General features: G+C 36.0%; 4 protein-coding genes across 4 annotated transcripts in view; 1 reads left to right on the forward strand and 3 right to left on the reverse strand.

Annotated features, from left to right (window-relative positions):
- LOC109088363 (dedicator of cytokinesis protein 4-like) overlaps positions 1-773 on the reverse strand; it is a 60220-nt gene extending 59447 nt beyond the window's left edge. Inside the window, 1 exon segment of the mRNA XM_042715457.1 lies at positions 578-773. Within this exon segment, the coding sequence (XP_042571391.1) occupies positions 578-614 (37 nt within the window). The 5' untranslated portion in view covers positions 615-773.
- A 43-nt stretch (positions 774-816) lies between these two features.
- Positions 817-6100, forward strand: znf277 (zinc finger protein 277). Its single transcript, XM_042715458.1, is given in 11 exon segments — positions 817-939; positions 1599-1809; positions 1925-2084; positions 3217-3305; positions 4133-4243; positions 4715-4847; positions 4936-5003; positions 5087-5183; positions 5277-5319; positions 5401-5578; positions 5880-6100. Coding segments are annotated over 11 exon segments (1344 nt in total). The 5' UTR covers positions 817-869; the 3' UTR covers positions 6064-6100.
- A 1174-nt stretch (positions 6101-7274) lies between these two features.
- LOC109050924 (transmembrane protein 168-like) lies at positions 7275-11770 on the reverse strand. Its single transcript, XM_042715459.1, has 4 exons — positions 10461-11770; positions 9039-9181; positions 8657-8931; positions 7275-8194 (listed from the first exon to the last, which is right to left on the reverse strand). Exons 1-4 carry the CDS (start codon positions 11595-11597, stop codon positions 7647-7649), a joined length of 2103 nt encoding a protein of 700 aa, XP_042571393.1. The 5' UTR covers positions 11598-11770; the 3' UTR covers positions 7275-7646.
- Positions 11771-13254: 1484 nt separating this feature from the next.
- On the reverse strand, positions 13255-20374 carry LOC109050699 (S-adenosylmethionine sensor upstream of mTORC1). The gene is made up of 5 exons (XM_042715460.1): positions 20109-20374; positions 17644-17785; positions 17440-17568; positions 17235-17349; positions 13255-16226 (listed from the first exon to the last, which is right to left on the reverse strand). The coding sequence occupies exons 1-5, from the start codon at positions 20263-20265 to the stop codon at positions 15597-15599; spliced, it is 1173 nt and encodes a 390-aa protein (XP_042571394.1). The 5' UTR covers positions 20266-20374; the 3' UTR covers positions 13255-15596.
- Positions 20375-21592: the final 1218 nt, after the last annotated feature.

Here is a 21592-nt window from a genome sequence, read left to right on the forward strand (position 1 = left end):
ACAGATCACAGATAGAATAATAGATAGATAGATATACAAATTAATACGTAAAAAATTTAAAAATTAAATTATGTAAAAAATATATAAATATATAAATAATAAATAACTACAAATTGAACCTAATTCGAATACGTAAATGGTTGCTGTAAATGTACTAATAATAGATAGACTATATAATGAATGTGCTATTTCTCAAATAAAACAGTATTATTTCGGTTTTAGACGTAAAAGCATTTTTTCAGTAAATGAATTACAGCGTGTGTATGAAGAAAACAAAAGACGAGCCTTTACTGCGGATATTTCTTCTTATTGCTGCATATAAGGGCTATTCAAGATGACCATTCAAATTAATGAAGGAAAACAACATAAATAATTCCAGTCGGGAATAATAATAATAATAATAATAATAATAATGCATTATTCTGTCACTTGCCTTCGAGGCTTTAAATCATCGGAAAATGATGTGACATTTCATCTGCCATCAGATTGTAGATGTCACGGCTCATTATCGCACCTGCAGCGATCAAACTTGCGTTTTATTAACGATGCGGGAATATAATGTAAATATATTACTTACCAACGCCATATTTTTCTAGTTCAGTCGGTATCCACATTTTTCCCGCGTCAAGTAAAAGAAAGTGTGCTATAAAACAGGGCAATTACGGCGGATACTCTCCATATTGTTGTTACACAGGGTTGCACTGTATTGTTCTGAGGGCAGAGCCACAGCAGCATCCCACATACACTACACTTCTCAGCCCTGAAGAAAAACACCATTGCCTCATGGGAGATGTAGGAAATGAATGCGAAAGACCGGATGGAGAACTACAATACCCATTACCCGCAGCTGATTTAACTCTGATTGGTCAATGCGTAATTCACCAGGTCACGTGATCGAAAAAACCATGGCCGCTCAGATGCACAACACTAATTTGACAGGTTGGTTAACTAAATTATACTTTTTGGGAGATATGTTAACAAAAGATTGCTTTATTTCCGTTTACATGAAATGCGTGAACACCGACAGCTAACTTAGCTATTGCGAAGTTTAAGCTACTGCTAGTTATAACAGCACGTGTGCACTGTAATGCAAGTTTGTCATATAATGTACTTTTCATGGCATATGTACATGATGCCTTTTTTTTTTTTTCTTCACTTTTTGGATAAGGACACTGAAACCTGTATGTCTCCCTGTCCCGCAAAGCTGTTTTTTATCTGGTCTACCTGGTCTTCCACTTGGAAAGCAGCCAAAAACACATTAAAACCAGAGAGAGACCAGCCTAGCTAAAACCAGCAGACCTTATTAGACTAGTTTAAGCTGTTTTTACCAGCAAGGCGTGGGTGGTTAAAGTGCAAAGTTTGTTGATATGGATCTTCTAATAGATGATCAGCAACCCTTTAATTTATCACTGCAAAAGCTCATTGCGAAGAGGCAAAACAGCTCATAAAGTGCACTTAGGAGCACAAATGTATCATGTTTTTCAGAATGAATTAATGACCCAGAATGGATATAATCTATTAAGTCATATAAAACACAAAGATATTTGTGCGTCATATTTTATTAAATGTGTGAATACCGTGTTTTCTCTCATTGTTAGCTAAGCAGGATTGTATACTAGAGCCGCTTTGTTTCCCCGAGCACCTGTGTGGAAGCGCTTCTCTCACCTCCTCCAGCGATGGCCGTCCCGTGACCTGTTCGCTCTGTTCAGACTCTTTTCCCGCTTCTGAAAAAGACCAACTTCTCAAGCACATGGTGTTGGATCACAAACTGGTTATCGCTGATGTCAAACTCATCGCAGACTTTCCACGGTGAGAATTCACAAGATTTGTAGCCTACATGTGTCAGCGTTTCTTTAAAGAGATATTCATCAGGAACAGTACAAATAACACAAAATAGTGAAAAATTACAATGGTATTGTTGCAGGTACATGTTGTACTGGAAGAAACGGTTTACAGAACAACCCATCACAGACTTCTGCAGTGTTATCAAGACCAACTCTGAAGGTCCTGTAGGTAAGACACATTGTATTTGCTATTTGTAATGTTAGTTAATTGCGTGGAATTTACAGTAAACTCATTTAAAAGTATTTAAAGGCAAATCCCATGTTTTTTGTTGAAAACTATTATCTGACATTAAACGCAGAAAATCGTTATCCACCCCTTAAAATAGTGATTTTGTTCTGTCCCACTGTAGTCAACGTTTAAAATGTTACAATGTAAAAATCACATGGCAGAATTTTACATAATCCAATCATTACACAGTGGTAAGACAATGTTTAATTATTAACTAATTTTAATGACCAAAATTTATCCTACATTTTGTACATGGATTTTCCACTTTTTAAAATATGTAGTTTAATTTAGGCCAAAAATACAACCCTGTGACTTAAAAAACTTTAAAATATCCGCAATTGTTTTCTATTTGTTATTTTGTAATTTTATCACATGGATTTTTAACTGTATATGGATATTTCAAATAAAAGTAACAGGGTTCCAAAAATGTAAAACCTCATAAAATTAACTGTGAATAAGAAACAAAGGGCCTGCTGTGACCTGGGCTAAAAATTGTGTATTGTTGATAAACTACCAATGTATTAGATTCAGTGTCACAGTTCAAAGTAATTATAAAATTTGCCAATTTTCACTAAAATGAAATAAGTTAAAAGTTGCAGCTTGCAAGACTAAAATAAATAAAGCTAATGTATTAGATTCAGTGACACAGTTCTCTGATTTAAATTGAAGTCTAAATGCTAGGAGGGCCAGCGTTTCCCAGCACCTCTGCTTTGTGTGGAACAACAAGAGCACTAGCTGTGTTTAACAGTGCAGCTGTGACCTTTCTCAATCACTCAGTGACACACTGCACGTCGGTGAAACTCGAGATGAGAGGATTAGCACTATTTATTAAACACAAATCATTTGCAGATTGCGTTTGGGATAATTATCAATGATTATGGCAATCGAACAGCGGGTTTTCAGAAACGCAGAATGATAAAAACATGCCACACTGAGATTCATACCCATTATAAATATAACATTTATGTATTATGTTTTATAATTTGTAATGTGTTATTTTCTTACAGTGCTAGATAAGTCTATAATGAAGTTTGATGTTTTTTTTTTTTATTTAATTTTTAACCTAACATAACATAACATAACATAAAACAGTACAATGAAAATGCATTAACTAATTTGTTAATTGATATGTTTTGATAGGAGGAAGTTCTGGATCAGCAGCAAAAAGAGAGGGATGATACAACGTTTCATCGGGCATGTATGTTCTGCAGTGAGGAGTTTACTGGAAACAGGTAACCAACAACTGTCCCGTGGATTAAAAGCTCATGTCTGATGGATTTCTAATTCTAGAATCAAATCATATCATATCCTGATGTGAAATTGTTCACATTTGAGTTTTGATATCTTGTACATGAGCTCTACCACAGACCAAATGTCTGAATGATTTATTATGTAAAATTTATTTATATATTATTTGTTATATAAATTGTAATTTTATTATGTAGTATTTAATATTATATATTGTATTCAATATTATATTATATATAATAAAAAAATTACATTATTAAAAAAAAAATTTTTTACATTTATAAAAATGTTTATTCTTTTTTTTTTATGTGTGTATATATATATATATATATATATATATATATATATATATATATTATATATATATATATATATATATATATATATATATATATATATATATATATATATATATATATATTTCATATTATTTATTAATTTATAATAAATTTGACGTGGAACATCTGGAAGGCCATGCAGCTCAATTTGTTAAGGGTATCAATTTCAAAATCGAAATCATAGCAAGCTGAATACTTTACTTATGAATATTAACTAGCTCATTTGACTAAAGGCCTAGGCAGAATACCTTGTAGTGTCAGAGTAAACTCATTCATATTCCTGAATACAGTTTTTCACTGTATTGTGACATCACAAGCCAATCATCTTCTGACCTCCACTCTGTCGCTTATATAGATATAAATCACAGTTTTTGCTTTTTCATTTTATTATTTGTTTTTTGTAACACACAGTAGCAAACAGCACTGCATATTTATTTGAAGTGCTGCATTCGTGCTCTGTGGTTTCACTGCAGGTCTTCACTGCTGAATCACATGGCTAAAGAACACTCTTTCAGCATCGGCCTGCCTGACAACATCGTCTACTGCAACGAGTTCCTCCACACTCTGGAGTGGAAACTGGAGAAGTGAGTGTTTAGGATTTTGCTACAATACTATCTATCTATCTATCTATCTATCCATCTATCCATCTATCTATCTATCTATCTATCTATCTATCTATCTATCTGTCTATTAAATAAATTAAATATGTACTATTATATAATATATTTACTACACACATATGCGATAGATAGATAGATAGATAGATAGATAGATAGATAGATAGATAGATACTGTTAAATTTTTTTTATTAATCATCAAACCATTATTACAAATTGATAAAAATGGAGATGGAGAAGGTATGAACGCCCCCTTTTGGAGTTTGCGGTCATTGCATTAATCCCGAAAAAGGTTAGTTTTTGGGTTAGTGTCAAATAAATAGAAGATGCAAAAAATAAAACATCATGAAGGCATAATGAAAGTTATTTTACGCTACTTTCAAACTTAATGTTTTCAATGACTAATACTGTTATTCTTATATTATTATTTTTATATAGCATGCAGTGTCTGTACTGTGAGAAAACATTCAGGGACAAAACCACCTTGAAAGATCACATGAGAAAAAAGCAGCATCGACGAATAAACGCCAGAAACCAAGAGTACGATCGCTTCTATGTCATCAATTACCTGGTACGACCGTGTGTTGGTTTGTATGCGTCTCATCTGAATAAATAAAAACAATATTCTCCCAGTTTGCACTGCTGTTGTAATGTTGCAGGAGTTGGGGAAGACTTGGGAGGAGGTGCAGTCTGAAGATGACAGGGAGCTCTTTGAAGATGAAGATGAGTAAGGCCTTCATCTTTTTACTCTGAAGATCACATTTTCATATATTTTTTTTTCTCCTTTCTGATATTCTGCACTCTCTGCAGCGATTGGTCGGATTGGCAGGCTCATCCTGTGTGTGCCGTGTGTCTGTTTTGTGAGCAGCAAGCAGAAACAATGGAGAAAATTTACACACACATGGAGGTATATGATGTCCCTTAGGGAAAAGATTATATTTTAATATTTTCTATGCATTTTTACATTAGTAGCAATAATAAGCTGATTTTGTTCCTCCAGGAAACTCATGAATTTGACCTGCACAAATTAAAAACAGACTTAAGTGAGTATAATTGCAGAAATGTTGCCTTGTTTTTGAGAAGAACTCTTAAATACTTTAATGTCATTTGTGTCGTTTGTCCAGGCCTCAAGTTTTACCAGCAAGTGAAACTAGTGAATTACATCCGGCGTGAGCTTCACCAGTGCCGATGCTACTGCTGTCAGGAGAAGTTTGAAACCAAAGAGGAACTAGTGCAACACCTGGTTAACACAGGTCATGTGATGCAGCTGCCTGAGATCTCGCACTGGGACCAACCGCAGTATGACATTTTCACCTCACTTTTTTTTATTTTTTTATTATTCAGTCGAGTTTTCATCTGGACAATTAAAAAAATATATATATATTATTTATTTTTATATCACTTATTTTAATACAATTTTTATGTTAAATATTAGACTCAATAAAGACTGTAGAATTGAAATGAGCCATTACAAACATCTTTAATTTAGAAAACTAAATAGATTTACATATTATATAGGCTTTGGACATCCGAATGAGCACTGACTCTTATACTGTTGTAAAAAAAATTTAAATAAAATATATTGTTTTGTTTTTTGCTGTTTTTACTTTTATTAGTATGAGAACGACGCTCTTCGTACAGCTCTGTCAGACAGCGAGAGCGAATCTGAGGGTCTAAATCCCAGCTCTGATGTTCCCGTTATTGCTGAAGACATTTCGAACCTCAAGGTTATAAAACAGACCAGTGTGCTTAATAAACTGCTCAAAGACAGAGGCGGCTCCAACTGAAGATGAGGGACACCCAGAGAATTCTGTTCCTATTGCTTTCAGTCAAATGATTATGTTCTAAATTTAGGTTTTTTTGTTAGTGTTGCTCTTTTATTCGTATCAAAGTCTCATGTCTGAATTCAAACACGCAAACAATCATTGAAATCATCCCAGTGTCTCATTCATTCATTGTTAAAGCCATTTGCAAGTTCCTTTAAAAAAAAAAAAAAGGCCTTAGACCTCTTCATTCATGTCTTCAATCAATAAATATTGCATATTTCACTAGGAGTGAATCCTCGTGTCTTTTGGTGAGGACTAATCATACACAAGGCACTTCAGAACATGTTAGCACAAGTATAAATACTAAACCCAAACTGCTGTAAGTGCTAGCAACACACAATATTAGTCAAATGATCAACCAATGTATACAAATAGTATAAATGTATAAAGGCAGTAGAAAATCTTCTGTATAAACAAATAAAACAAAATACACTTCTCCACTGGACAGATCTGAATGTGTGGGTCATAGTGTTAAACGGACACTACGTCCCTTGTATAGATACCAAATATAAGGCTGTGCTTTGTTTAGTGCAGATAAGAAGAGGCACTGCAATATGGCTGTGCTGCTGGATCTGTGTACAAATGCTGCATTCAACAGTTTAGTGCTGATACAGTTATAATCTAGAGTTTATAAAGCAATGTTTATGAGACGCGTTAAAATGGCAGTGGGGGTTAAAAGATACAGAAGTTAAAGCTGTAACAGCTGAAATCGTTAGAGGATGCAATGCTGTAAAGCCCATCAGTAACGTATTGTGTGTCAGTCTCTTAAAAAAAATCTCCAGGCCATACTTAACCCTAACATCAAAAGGAAATTATCATTTTGCATTAAAAAAATTAAAGCCTATTGTAGGATCATTAATCTAAAAATTATTTTCATGACAATTAAGGATAGGAATTTGCATTTATTGGATGATTCTCATTTTTACTGCAATCATTTTCAAAATTCATTTTAAATTAAAAAATATTTTGCATTATGACATTGTTCATTATTTAATCACAGGGATATTTTTACTGTGATAAACCAAAAATCTTGTATATGTTGTATATTATAATATAATTAATATAAAGTATTTTTAAATTTTAAATCAACAAAACTTTTTGCAGTATGGTATTGACATTTTTCATTATGTAATCACATAATTTAATTTAAACAATAATCACAATAATGACATCTTTTCATTACAATAATGCCAAAAAATATTCTTAATTGTCATAAAAAAAAAAGGTTTTATTTCTTTATGCAAAATGTAATATCTTATGTTCATCTATCTTTTGATTTAGAGGTGATCTATGACCCAGAGATGTTGATTGGTTTCACAAAATTCACCCTTGCTGAGTAACAAATTTGTGTAGAGACCAATATGATATTCTAGTAAGTAAGTTGGCCCAATTTTAGCTATTTTTTCCGTCACAAATGAACACCTGAGATTTTATGAATTGCTGTGCTGGTCAATTCAGCTTAAAGCTGCCGTACATAAGCATCACCTAACCATGTCCAGATACAGCATAGACACACAGCTGCTCACAGTACTCTAGGTCCAGTTCTACGATTTAACCAGCTTGAAACCTTGGCCTGTATCCAGCACCGCGGGTGGGAACCATGAAAGTTTGATTCTTCGGAGCAACCGAATGCAGTATCCGCAAACCCAAAAGAGGTTCAACCCGCCACACCAGTGGGCGAGCTGAACCACAGGGTAAGTCAGGCGTGGGAAGTAGAGTCTCCAGTGCCTGGTGACGTCGCTTTCAGTGGGCAGGTGAAGCTTGTAGTCGCTCCAGTGTCTGGAGATGCCGTAGGCTGCTCGGACGGGCCGCCCACGCTCAGACCACCGAACTATGCTGTCAGGGTTACAGTTAAAATCAACCCACTGACAGGTGAAGTCCCCGAGCTGGGGTGCGTCCTGGACCTCTGGGTCTGTGGGACTAGAAAGCACTGCCCCTTGAACTGCTACATAAAGTCCCTCGATTTTCTGCACCTCCTTCACCCAGGGGAGCGAGTTGTCGGTGTCGAGAATAATGATGAGACGGGAAAAGAATCCGGCGTTCTTTTCTCTCCAGAGCTGCACGATCTCATCTAGACGTAAAACGTCTCCTGCTGATTATATTAAAAACACACAAAAAAAGCCCTCTATAAGTCTTTACCAGAATTCAATATGCACAATATCTTTTTAATGTATTTTATGTAAATAGTATGCAAACGGTTTGCAAATTTTACTAATAAGTGCGTTAATGTCACAAATAAATGTCCAGATCATATTTATCTGCAAAATCAAGATAAATAGAAGACAGACAGACAGAAAGATGATAGATAGATAGATAGATAGATAGATAGATAGATAGATAGATAGATAGATAGATAAAACATCAGCATTTTCAAATACACTTTTTAATGAGAATTAATGGAAACTGCATTTAAAAAAAATCTGATTTCATTTTCATTTCTCATTTCTTTTTTTTTCATTTTGGGTGAATGTTCTTGAGTTAGAAGTTATGAGATTCACCCAGGTTCTGTTGAGTCTGTTTCAAGAAGGAAAAAGTTATATAATGATTCTCCCACCTGCTAGAGCCCACTCTCCGCTGCGGTGGGTGTGTCCGCTGTAATAGAGCAGGTAGGTGTCGTGTCGTGGGCCGTCAGCAGTGTGCGCCTCCATGAATATGCGGAGCTTGGCTTGCAGGGCTTCCAGACTCAAGCCGCTCGTGGAGTAATCACAACCGTAGGTCTCGATCATGTGATGAGAGAAGAAGCGCTGCACGTTGTTAAGCATCCCTGTGGAACGCAAGTTGAGCTCCTGCACATGCGCCGGGGGCAGCAGGGTGGGCTGACCATCCGGGCTGAGAGAAAATGACGATGAAATACTGACCCTCTGTGTAAGTTACTGACTAATCAAGTACCTGAAGTATCTGAATTACTAAAATGTGAGTGTATATGTTTCCAATACCTGCAATAGTTGGTAGGAATCACCACAGCGTAGCCGACACAGGTGCCTCCGAGGCTGTTTCCCAGCTCATAGAAGAGCCCATGGGCTAGTGACTCCAGAGGCAGCACCAGCAGAAACAAGCCAATAAACAGACTGTTGGATGGCTGTAGGAGAAAACAATACATTAAAGAGCAAAACAAAAAAAAATTCACCACCCTTATTTATATATACATATATATACATATATATGTAGTTTTGCTTGAAAGTTTGTGAACCCTTAAGAATTTTTGACCATAATTATGACCCAAAAGATCATCAGATTTTCACTCAAGTTCTGAAATTTTATAAAGAATCAAATCCAATCAAACAAATGAGACAAAAATATTTACTTTGTCATTTATTTATTAAGAAAAAATATCCAAAGTTACATATCTGTCTGATGATCTTTTGGTTCACATTTATGCAGAAATATAGAGAACACTGGCCTTTTTGTCTCTATTTATTTATTTTATATATAATATATATATATATATATATATATATATATATATATATATATATATAAACTTTTCAAAAAGAAAAATGTAAGATTAAAAAGTAAGATTAATATTAAAGAAATTAATACTTTTATTCAGCAAGGACATAATAAATTGATCAAACATGACAGTAAAGCCATTTAATAAAGACATTTTTAAAATAATAAATAATAAAATATTTTCATTTCAAATAAATACTGCTCTTTTGAACGTTCTAAAAAAACGTATCATGGTTTCCACAAAGATATTAAGCAGCACAACTGTTTGATACATTGATAATAATCAGAAATGTTTCTAGAGCAGTAAATCAGCATATTAGTATGATTTCTGAAGGATCATGTGACACTGAAGACTGGAGTAATGATGCTAAAAAAATCAGGTTATATTTATAGAATAAATTACATTTTATATATGTAAAAAAAAAAAAAAAAAAAAAAAAAAAGAAAACCATTATTTATAACACTTATATAACAAAAGTGCATTACCACTTAATAAAACCTGAAAAATGTTTGTGTGCCAAATCAAAGTCATGTGGTGAAACCAATATGCAAGAAAAATAACCATAAAACAGGAAATGATATCATAGAGGGGACACTTGTAAACCCTCATGACTGTAATTTGCCATTCTTTTCATGAGTGGTTTAAGTTGTACACCATCATGTGGTGTGACTTCCAAAAAAGAATGTGCAATATTTATGAAATAATATATATATACTCTATAGCTTAAAGTAAATTTCTTTTTTTTAAACTTTTTTGGAAAGAAATGACGTTCACTCAAGTATTCAAGAAAAACATGATACTTTTACACTTTAGTGTCATTATGTCTAATCCTTCACCACGTGAAACCACCATGAACATAAGAACTCATTTTCTAAAAACTAAGAAAGATTTTCTCAGGAAGCCTTACCTGCCAACCCAGAGCCCCGAGTATGATGGTGGACATCAGGCTGAAGATCACCAGGCGTTTTGATATAAGACAGAAGTGCCTCATCCCCTTCGACGCCATGATCCTGTCCAGCTCTCCAGCCTCTGACGTGTGCACCATACACATCCTCTGACAGTCACTCAGCTTGCTGTGAAAACCCCACAGCGTGACCAGAACAACCAGGTGGCAGATGATCCAGAAAACAGCAGCTCCCGAAAGACCCGGGATGAGCAGGTACCACCGATCCAGATCTCTCATCTTCAGAGCGGCCACGACCAAAAACATCACCTCCATGACCACCAGAGGAAGAAGCATCATATGCCTCCACAGGCCTCCTCTCAGCAGCAGCGGCGACCAGCGTTCGGTCACCGAAAGTCCGCTGAAGTAGACGTCCAGGAACGGGTCGCAGATGAGGCGGCTGAAGAAGTAAGACAAGGCGAAGGGGTTGGTGGACACTCCTAAAGACTCCTGGAAGAAGAACGCAGCCACAAACGAGAAGCAGACCAGGTTTGGGATCGCCAAGAAGGACTTCATGCGTAAATCCACGATTAGAGCGGCCAAAGCCAGTGTCAGGACCACAAGGCTAATGGATTTTTGGCTGACCAGGGTTGTGCTGACCACAGCGAACCCTGTGAGCTCCAAAGCTTCCCTTGTAGTGAGAAAAGCGGGTTGATGTCGGGTATAACCGCACATTCTTCCAACCAAATCACATAGGATTCGTATCACAATGCTTGCTATTAACATATAGTTGGCCACCTGCTCCTTAACATCGAGCTCTTTGGACGGGACGTTGATGAAGCACAGCAAACCCAGAAGGAAACCAAACCACAGATGCAGCAGAAACAGGCTGACGCTCTCCATGCCGAAGTAATAGTGGAGAATGCAGGCAATCCCAAGAACAAAGAGGCCCAAAATGAAGATGACCAAGATGATAGTGTCTGCGGTTTTCTCCCATTGTATGTAAATTCCCAGACAAATGGCCACCAGGGAGTTCAGGCTGGACAGGTAACCGAGGTACCGAATGCATGACCACATGTTGACTCCTTTGTTGGCTTCGTCCAGCCAGGTCATAGCAGTGTAAAGGAAGTGGCTCAAGCAATACTTGAGCAGCTTGCACATCGCTGCAGAGTTAAAACTCGCACAGCAGCAGAAAAACTTGCAGACTTAACGTTGCGAGGGAAATCATTTATACATCACAACAGGAACAGTTATTCGAGACATAACTATTCAGCAAAAAATAATGCCAGAACTGCATATTGTAGGGTGAATTTGAGGTCAATCTAAAACTAATAATGTTTTTTGTGGAGTTATTGTTGTTTCTTCTATGATGAAGTGGTTTGTTGTTATATATTTGCTTGTTGCTGATGGAAGCAAACTGTTCAGCTCAGGGTCATGTTATAGTGAATGAAAATAAGGCGTGAGCTAGACGTGCACATGTTAAACTCGTCGGAAGTCATAAAATGAGAGTACATATGAGAGCTGAAGAGTTTTAATGTGCTGTTCGAGTAGATTCCAGTGCGTTAACCTGCATCAGAAAGTTGAGAGAATGTGTTGTTTCTGTTCACGACGAGAGTAACATCGATTAAATCAAGCTAAAAGAAATAAGCCAGTAGATATACAAGTCAATGATTGTTGTCGTTTACAGAAAAACAACTAAAACTGGAAATGTATTGCACAATAACCCGAACCATCGCCTAAACTTCGCTCAATGTCCGCCATGTTTGCACATTGGCATAAAGCCGCTACGGAATCCCTGAAAGGACAAACAAAGCGTCCTTCATCGTCTCAGTGAAACGGGTGTGAATGAAATAAAATGTTTTATTTATCACTGATATTTATGGCAAAAAAAATAAAAAAATAAAAAAATTTAAAACTCCTGGAAATTTTGTACACTGGTATCATTTATTTTTATTTTATTTATGTAGTTTATGCAGATTTTATGTTTTTGAAATGTCTTTTACTCTTAAGGCGGCATTTATTACGCACACAGTAAAAATAGTAATTTTGTGAAATTACGATTTTTAATCGTAAATAGCTGTTTTCTATTTTAATATATTTTCAGATGTAATTTATCACAGTGATGCATCATTACTCCAGTCTTTAATGTCACGTGCTCATTCAAAATGATTAATCATTATTTTAGTATGCCGATTTGCTGCTCAATGAAAATTCCTTATTACTGTCGAAAACAGTTGTGCTGCGTAATATGTTGTGGAAACCTTGATATATTTTTTTAAGATTCTTTGATGAATAAAAAGTTTTTCAAGAACAGCATATACTTGAAACAAAATTCTAACATTATAATTTATTGTATCCATCCACTGTATTAACAATCTTTACTGTCACCTTTGATCAATTTAATGCATCCTTGCTGAATGAAAAAAAATAATAATCTTACTGACCCCAAACTTTTGTACAGTACTTTTGTAACACGTTTAAAATGTACTGTCAAATATGAAATACATACAGGTGCATCTCAATAAATTAGAATGTTGTGGAAAAGTTCATTTATTTCAGTAATTCAACTCAAATTGTGAAACTCGTGTATTAAATAAATTCAATGCACACAGACTGAAGTAGTTTAAGTCTTTGGTTTTTATAATTGTGATGATTTTGGCTCACATTTAACAAAAACCCACCAATTCACTATCTCAACAAATTAGAATATGGTGACATGAACTTTTCCACAACATTCTAATTTATTGAGATGCACCTGTATATGAATAGCTGTAAAGTATTTAAAACAACCTGCTATAGGCAAATGAAAGACCAGAGAGAAGGCAACAAAAACCTTTATTTATTTATAAAAGATGAATAACAATATTCCTCACAAATAGTCTGGTTCTGAGGAAGCCAACAATCATAACACTGATAAAGAAAATCAATCATGCAAACAGTGGATTAGAGCCGGGGGAAGACAAAGACACTCGATATGTAAATGTTTGAACACACCACCAAGTAAAAATATAATACAAAGCTTTTTTTTTTTTAAATGGTTTTAAAACATCTTTGTTGTCAGATTTATAAATAGAGTACAGATTAAAGAATACCTTTAAATACTATTGCTAAGAGGGCAGTAGTTTAGTACATTTTTTCCACGAGCTGGTCAGTTCACTGAAAGTATGTATACTGTAACAGTTTACTGTGGGAGAGAAATGATCACACTTCCTAATCACAATCAGTAGCCTGTTCTTAAATCCAGTCCATATAATCACAAATGCAAAAATACAATTTGGGTTTGAAGGCACCTTGAAGAGGATTTTTTTCCGATACCCTGAAAGCTCACATACTGAAATCTAGAACCATTTCAAATCTTTCCACACTTATTTTTGGCACCCTTACAACACATTTAAAGTGCCTAACACCAAAACCTCACATATATACTTGAACCGAACCCCAAAGCACATCTCACACACTCCTGCAAGAGTAAAGACCCATCACAGCATCAGGATTACCAAACAATAACCACAAGAATACAATAGAAAACAGTGCCTAATATCAGTCACTCAATTTAACTGCCAGGTTACAGTGATACAGGGAATTTTTGACCGTTTATGATTATGAATGTATTGCTATTCCAATGAAGTGCTGATGCCAATATAAATATTTTGTCAACCTACATAGAGGGTATAATTAAAAATGTGCAAATATGTGCTTGGACAATCAAAATAGTGTTTTTTTTTTTAGAACCTGGAGTGAATTTTAAAAAAAGCTGCAAATTCTGCAGCTACATACATAGGAGCTAAAATCTTACAGTGATACGCGACAATCTTTTTGTAGTACTTGAAATCAACATTTGGCAGAGTACTTTTCAAAATTTTGTACCTTTAAAAAGTTATATTCAGTCATTTAGTAACTAAAATAATGTACTGAAACTTAATGGGATATACACCAGATAACGATACGGGAAGTAGATTTAGAACAACCAAACGTTTCGAAAGTAAACAGTCGAGAGTAAACAATCATCCTACTCAATAAAGTCACATTACGGCGAAATGCAGAGAACTCTAACCTGTTCCATACTACATACTACTGACAAGTCATCGGATATTACTGGTTACATTAGCGGTTAAAATGAAAACGAAGGCAGACACGCAGCTACTTTCAGGCTGTTTGATCGCAAGATTAGAAACATGTTACCACAACGCATGCATCCAATCTGGTCACCTGTAAGATTGTTTGTTCTGAAATACTATGACTACTTCGCATGATTTGTACCTTGTTGAAGCGAGAAATCCATATTCACAGTTACAATGTCACATAACCAAACACGCACAAGTTCTGCAGACACTTAAAATGCTACAAATATCATAGATAAAGGCTATTACAAAAAAAGTCGGTAGCACAGATGGCTGAAATTGCCATCTAAAACATCCAGTGAAAACTTGCTAAGAATCAAACCATTAATTGGATAGTTCACACAAAAATGGAAAATTTTGTCGTCATTTACTCACCACCATGTTCCAAAACTGTATGAATTTTTTTTTTTTTCAATGTCAAACTGTTTTTGTTCTTACAACATTGTTTTGGACCCCATTTACTTTCACTGCAACTTTCATTTCAATGTAACTTTTAGTAACAATGAAAATCAATGGGGTCCAAAATAATGTTATTTTGGACCCCATTGACTTTGATTGTATGGACAAAATTACACCGAAGCAATTTTTTAAAATGCATGCATTTCAGAGAATGCAGAATTCATACAGGTTTGAAATAACAGAATGGTAACTCCAACCAAACGTTTGGATCTTTTGTCACAGACAATAACTATGCCTAAGATATAAGTTATGCTAGTTTGAAACGGTTTATCCAGTTGACAGTAATTCTAAATGAGAAAACAGCCCAAGTGGGTGAGCAAAATCTTCCTCGACCTGAAATCACGCAGCTGCTTCTGTTACAAAACCACCTCACTTTCTTAATTAAGACTGTTTAGTGTGTAAATTTGTGTTCAAAGGGATGTCTTGCACACTCTTAAAAATCAACGCCCACTTAAACGTCCTCATTCACTCTGTGCAAACTGTTTGCTGCTTAAAAAGGGGTCGAGTACACAAATGCAGCGCAGCAATTTTGGCAGCACGAAGGTAGGCTACTAAATATCAAGAGGGGCAGTAAACAAGTTCAGCTCTGCAGCAAAATAGGGTCTTCCAGCTCGTGGAAGGGAGCTGAGCTGCTCTGGCTCTCGCCTGAGTCAGAATCGTACGGTGTGTCTGGCAATTCCGCAAAGCTACACGCCAACTGGTCATCCTCGAAATCGGAGCGCGGAGGCTCGTAGCAATCTGCGAATCCGTCCTCGTCGAATGTGTTAAAGTCCTGCGGGATGTAAAGCATCTCTGGGTAGTTGCGGCTGACTAGGTCGCTGATGGTGTTGGGCGACACCTTGCGGAAAGCAATCAGGTGCATGTGGGAGAACTTGACGTACTTGTAGCGCTTGAAGCCTAGAGACTCCACTGCAACTCGCCAGCTGCGCATCATAAGTGCGTGCCGGCCCTGGTGGGAGGAGTCAGGGGTGATGATGAGGAGCAGGCCGTTCAGGGTCAGGAGTTCATGTGCTTTCTTGCAGCAGAGCCAGCGCTGATAGGGTGAGGGGAAGTAGGAGAGAAGCAGGGAGAACACTACCACGTGAAATAGCTGGGCAGGTAAAGCGTCGATGGGGCCGCGCAGCTGCCGCAGGAAGGCATCCAAAGCATCGCTGGCCAGCTGCAGAGGTTGCTGCAGCTGCAGGTTGAGAAAGTCGCATTTGTAGACACTCTGTAGCCAGAAAGAAGAACATTTAGCTTTACTCAGCAGGGCAGGGAAAATTAGTACAAGGGTCAATGACACTGTCAAACATAAAGAATATAAATGTATATAGTTTACAGTTTACAGTAATTTCCTAGAAATGTACTTTGCATTCATACTGTTTTTGAAAAATATTTATAGCGTTAATAATGACTCTAAAATTTTATGTGGTGTATCCATTATACTACTGTTCAAAAGTTTTTTTAAAAAGATAAAAAGATGCATTAAACTGATCAAAAGTGACATTAAAAACCTTTATAATAATTTAACAAAGACATTTCTAACATTTAAAATAAATGTTTTTTCTTTATTTCTATTCTAGTAAATGCATTAAGGTTTCCACAAAAAAAATATTAAGCATATTTTCTGATGACAGAATTTAAGTTTTTTGGTGAAGTGTCCCTTTAACTTCATTTAACTTTAACTAACATTATCAAAAATTAAATTAAATAAACACACAATTTTAAGGAAATTGTTTTTAACATTGATAAGAAGAAATGTTTCTTGCATATTAAAATGATTTAAGGATCATGTCACATTGAGCACTGGACTGAACTTCTGAAAACATTACATAAATTAAATAACAATTTTAAGGAAACTGTTTTTAAAACTGATAAGAAGCACTGTTTTTTGCATATTAAAATGATTTTTTTAAGGATCATGTGACACTGAGGAGTAGAGTAATGACTGCTAAAAATTCAGCTTTGCCAACACAAAAAAAGTGAGCGATTTTTTACATTAATGCCCAAAAACATCAAAATAAAGTGTATTCAAGCCAAATATTTATGAATTGCAATTTTAATATCTATTTGAATAAATGAATAGATCCAGACAAACAAAACAACATAATTATCCAATAACAAACTTAGAGGATATGACACATTTCATTTGATGGGAAAACAACTATGAGGAACAGAAGTAACATCAATTTAATAGTTTCATTCAATGTAATCACGAAGTATATAGTATCGCACAAACCTCTACTGCTGGCACAATGTCGATACCGACAGTCAGAAACTCGTCAAACTTCAGGAAGGGATTGAAACAGCTGCCCACATCCAACAGACGTATCCTCCCAAGCTGGAACGTAGAGCTGTTACCAAGCATGAATAAAAAGCTGATTTAATCAATGAACTCATTGCTATCTGGAATTTGTAGTGTTAAAGGTATCATTCTAGAACACCTTGAAGAAGACGACTGTGGTAGAGAGACTGCAGATACGTTATTCCCAGCTGCGGCGTGTCTAGCACTCTTCTCATCTTTCTTCAACACTTGCCTCATCCCTCCATCCTGGAAGTACTCCTGACAAACACTGCGGCAAGAAAAATGTAACACTAAGTACCAATACTGCTTCTCAACATAAAATACTGACCATTAGCAATCATACCTGCGGCACCACTCAATGCGCCCCTCGCCCTCACACTTATTCGCCCAGTGGTTGTCAGCCAAATTCTTCATGGCCATGGCATATTCGCTGAGAGTCTGCTCGTCTTCACAATGTTCACGCCATATTTTCTCAAAATCTCCCACTGCAGCCAAAAAGACAAAACAGAGGAGTGTACAGTCATCGTTCTGCACCACAAACCTAGTGAACGTTTTCCCAAAGCCTACTTTCAGAAGTCAGCTGATGTTGTGCTTCCTATAAATTTCGATTCTGAAACCGCTGCGTCCAACGGCTCATAAAACACCATACGACTTCTTCAACAAATCAGTAAAACTCCATCGCCAGGATCAAAAGCACTGAATCATCCAAGTGTTTGTGCTGATTCACACACAGTTTAAAAACTTGCTGATAAAGCCAATGACACCAGAAGACAACCAGAGTGCTTGGGAGGGCAAGAACTGACAAAAAGTGATCTGTCCCATGACAGAATGGAAAATACAGGCCTTATCAGATTTACAGAGAATAAGACAAGAAGGGAAGAGACTGCAGCGCCGTTATATATGAATGCTGTTGTACTATGCCAAGAAGACCAGATCACGCCTTCCTTATTAACCAATCACGGGGTCTAGTGAATAGACTACTGTGTGTGGGATTTATAGGGCTGATAAAGCTAGTCTGAACCATGAGAAACTCAACAACACAGTTAAAGTCAGTACAAACACGGTGGTACTTTATATTAAGTTCTGCTTCCTGCAGGTAGAACTAATTGCAGGCAAAAATATAACATTTCAAAATCTCTGTCATGATATCAGTCTTGGATGATGCTCACTGCAGTGCAAAATGGTAACAGAAAATGTAACAACATCCTCACAGTAATTTACTTCTATCAATAAAATGACTATTTGACTTACACGTCTCAAGACAATATTTTTTATATTCTTTTTAATAATGTGCACGCATAGGTTTTTAGAAACTTGTCATGATCAGACAACATAGTAAGAGACACTTTTCACAAATTGCTAAATATGACATTTAATGGGTTTATGTGAAATTTGTTTTAAGGTCACTTAAATTAATAGTTGTTATTTTTTGAGTATAATAAATGTTCAAATTGATAGCTCTCAATTATACTGTAATGTTGAATGGCTAGTCAATGGTTAAATATTACGGGGGGGGAATTCATAGAGACAACAGTAGTATTGGTATCTGTGATACTCGCCTTCAGTCATAAAAAAAAAGAAGATGCCATTAAACAAAAATATTTTAAAAAAATGTAATGTCTTTATGTTGTTTCTACATTAAATTGAAGATTGAATGTGAAATTATTGCAATATAAAAGTATATTTAAAAACTTTAATGTTAGGTGGGATTAACTGGTTGATTTCAGAAAAAAAATTGAGATTTATTAGTTGTTGTTTTTTTATCGACTGACAGCACTTATATCTACACATATAGTGAATTTTCCTCTTATTTTTTAGATACACTTAAAAAACATGCTTTACAAAGTTAAATGAGTGGAGAAGCTAGTGTACTTGAGGCTAGGTAACTAAACAAAAATCCAGATTTACACCATGAGTGCTCATAACCATGTTATCACAGTCACACTGTAACCGATACAACTGACAAGTACACCAGCTCTAACTCTCCCTAATTGCAATTCATGTTTCTACCTGGTCTGTTACAGTTGACAGCAAAGTTTTCAGTTCACCTGTGGGACTTTTAATATATTTTATACTTAAAATTAATGTTAAAAGTTACCAGGTTTAAAAAAAAAAGGTATTTATACTTATTTAGCCTATATTATACCATCCCCAGCAAGTAGACACACTAAAATAGGTCAGCTGACCTTTATTTATCATATGTGTATTAAGTCTTTAGATAAAAAAAGTTGTTAAACAATAAATGGATAAATAATTGACAGTGATGAAGGATTTAGAGCAACACACTTGTCACCTGTACGGTCAGGACACACAACTCAGAAGATTCATGCTCATAAATCCTTTCTTTATAGACTTTTTTTCCCCGAAAGAGAATTAAAAGTTGTTTATGTTTTCAAACATTGCTATCGGATCAATGAAGAGCAAAAGAGGAACAGACCCTGCACAAGCTTGCTGATTAGACGGTAAGGTCGCAGAAAGACAGACAGACTAAGGCTGTTTCTAACCTAATGTGCTGTCTACCCAGACAGCGTTATTTGAGGGCGTTCGGAACGTTCTATTCAAATATTACCCAGATAAGCAGCTCACTTGGTATTGAGCCACAGCCAACGCTTTCCAGAACGAGCCAAGTACGAAAATAGTTCATGTCAACAGTTATGCAAGTTTAGGTTTAAATTAAAATAACTCATTTTTGTTCTCGTAGGTTCACGGTTGTTCTCCAGGCGTTTAAATGTCCGCATCTTTGATCAGGCCAGACTACAGAAACTGGTCTAGGCTAGGCTACACAGCTACGCATCTCTCAGTCAGTACCTTCAATGTATTTCCTGCGGAGTTTTCGGTGCACGCGCTTCACCACCCCCGACAGCTTCTCCTGCTCCTGCTTCCTGGACTGCAGCTCCGGCTGGACGGAGCCGGCGTGGTGTTCGGAGAGATCCGGGTCTGTCTCAGCACTGCTCCGCAGGTCCATAGTACAGCACGGAGGCTACCGGCGCACCGGCTCCGTCAGCACGCACGCAGAGACAACGCGCAGCCTGATTGCGCTTCTTCAGCGAACGTGCCGGAAGTGCACGTCCAATCCGTGAACGCTGAACACGAAACTCCTCAAACTCAACTGATTTAAACTTTCTGAAGGGTTGATAATTAAGTTTGATCATTAAAATTTGAAAAGATATTACATATAATAACAATAATAATAACAATAATTGTTATTATAACTATTGTATGTAATATGATTTTTTTTTTTACATATTATTTAATATAATCATTTAATGAGTTATAACGTTATTGTTACTGTCGTTGTTAGTAAAGTAATTCAAAATAAGAATACTTCAGATAAAGGATTTGGCCCTTCATAAAAGACATAAAGGACAAATTTAGACTAGTAAGACTATACATGAATAAAGTTATTATTAAGTAGTAATATATGCACATATATAAACATTGTATAAACATTTTAAGGTATTAGGGAAAAGTTTTTTTGATTTTAATCTTAATCTGTACAATATATATATATATATATATATATATATATATATATATACACACACAGCATATATATTTGTAATATATATATATGTATATTTGCATATATATTTATTATTTATATATTTGTATATATTGTATATATATTTGTATAAATAAATGTAAAGACAGTTAATAATGTCCTTAGTTTTACCATCAGTTCAAGTCTGAAACGGGAACAGAGTTGCGTGACAGACACAGTGATGAAGCTTGTATGTGTTTGCAGTACACAAGCCACGGACGGTAAAGACAGCTGACTCCACTGTGTGACCCTGTCTCTCTCTCTCTCTCTCTCACACACTCACACACACACACACACACACACACACTCACACACAAACACACATGCTCGCACACACACACACACACACACACACACACACACACACACACACACACACACGATGCGCAAAACTCCGCATTTGAACAGTCAATAGCAAATACTTTAATAACAAAACATACTTACAGTAGCTGATTCAGAAGCGCCAGATTGTAGTAACAAAGTCTGAATTACCTCCTCTCTTAGGTTCACGAAACGAAACGGCATAAAATGTGTTGCTGTTCTGTTGTAAGTAATCTTAAAGCTTCCTAAATGCATCTACTTTCGGAAGGCCAAATAAAGTGCTTTTGGTTTCACCTAGAAACAGCGTTTCCCTGACATGGCTGCTTCAACACTAACTGCGATTACTGACACCACTTGCGTGAACATCTGGGTGGCATTACACAAATATTTCCACATAGTGACGTAGATATGTGGGGCCGTGTTTGAATGA

Source organism: Cyprinus carpio, chromosome A25, assembly GCF_018340385.1.
Source record: "Cyprinus carpio isolate SPL01 chromosome A25, ASM1834038v1, whole genome shotgun sequence".
Taxonomy (NCBI): Eukaryota; Metazoa; Chordata; class Actinopteri; order Cypriniformes; family Cyprinidae; genus Cyprinus; species Cyprinus carpio.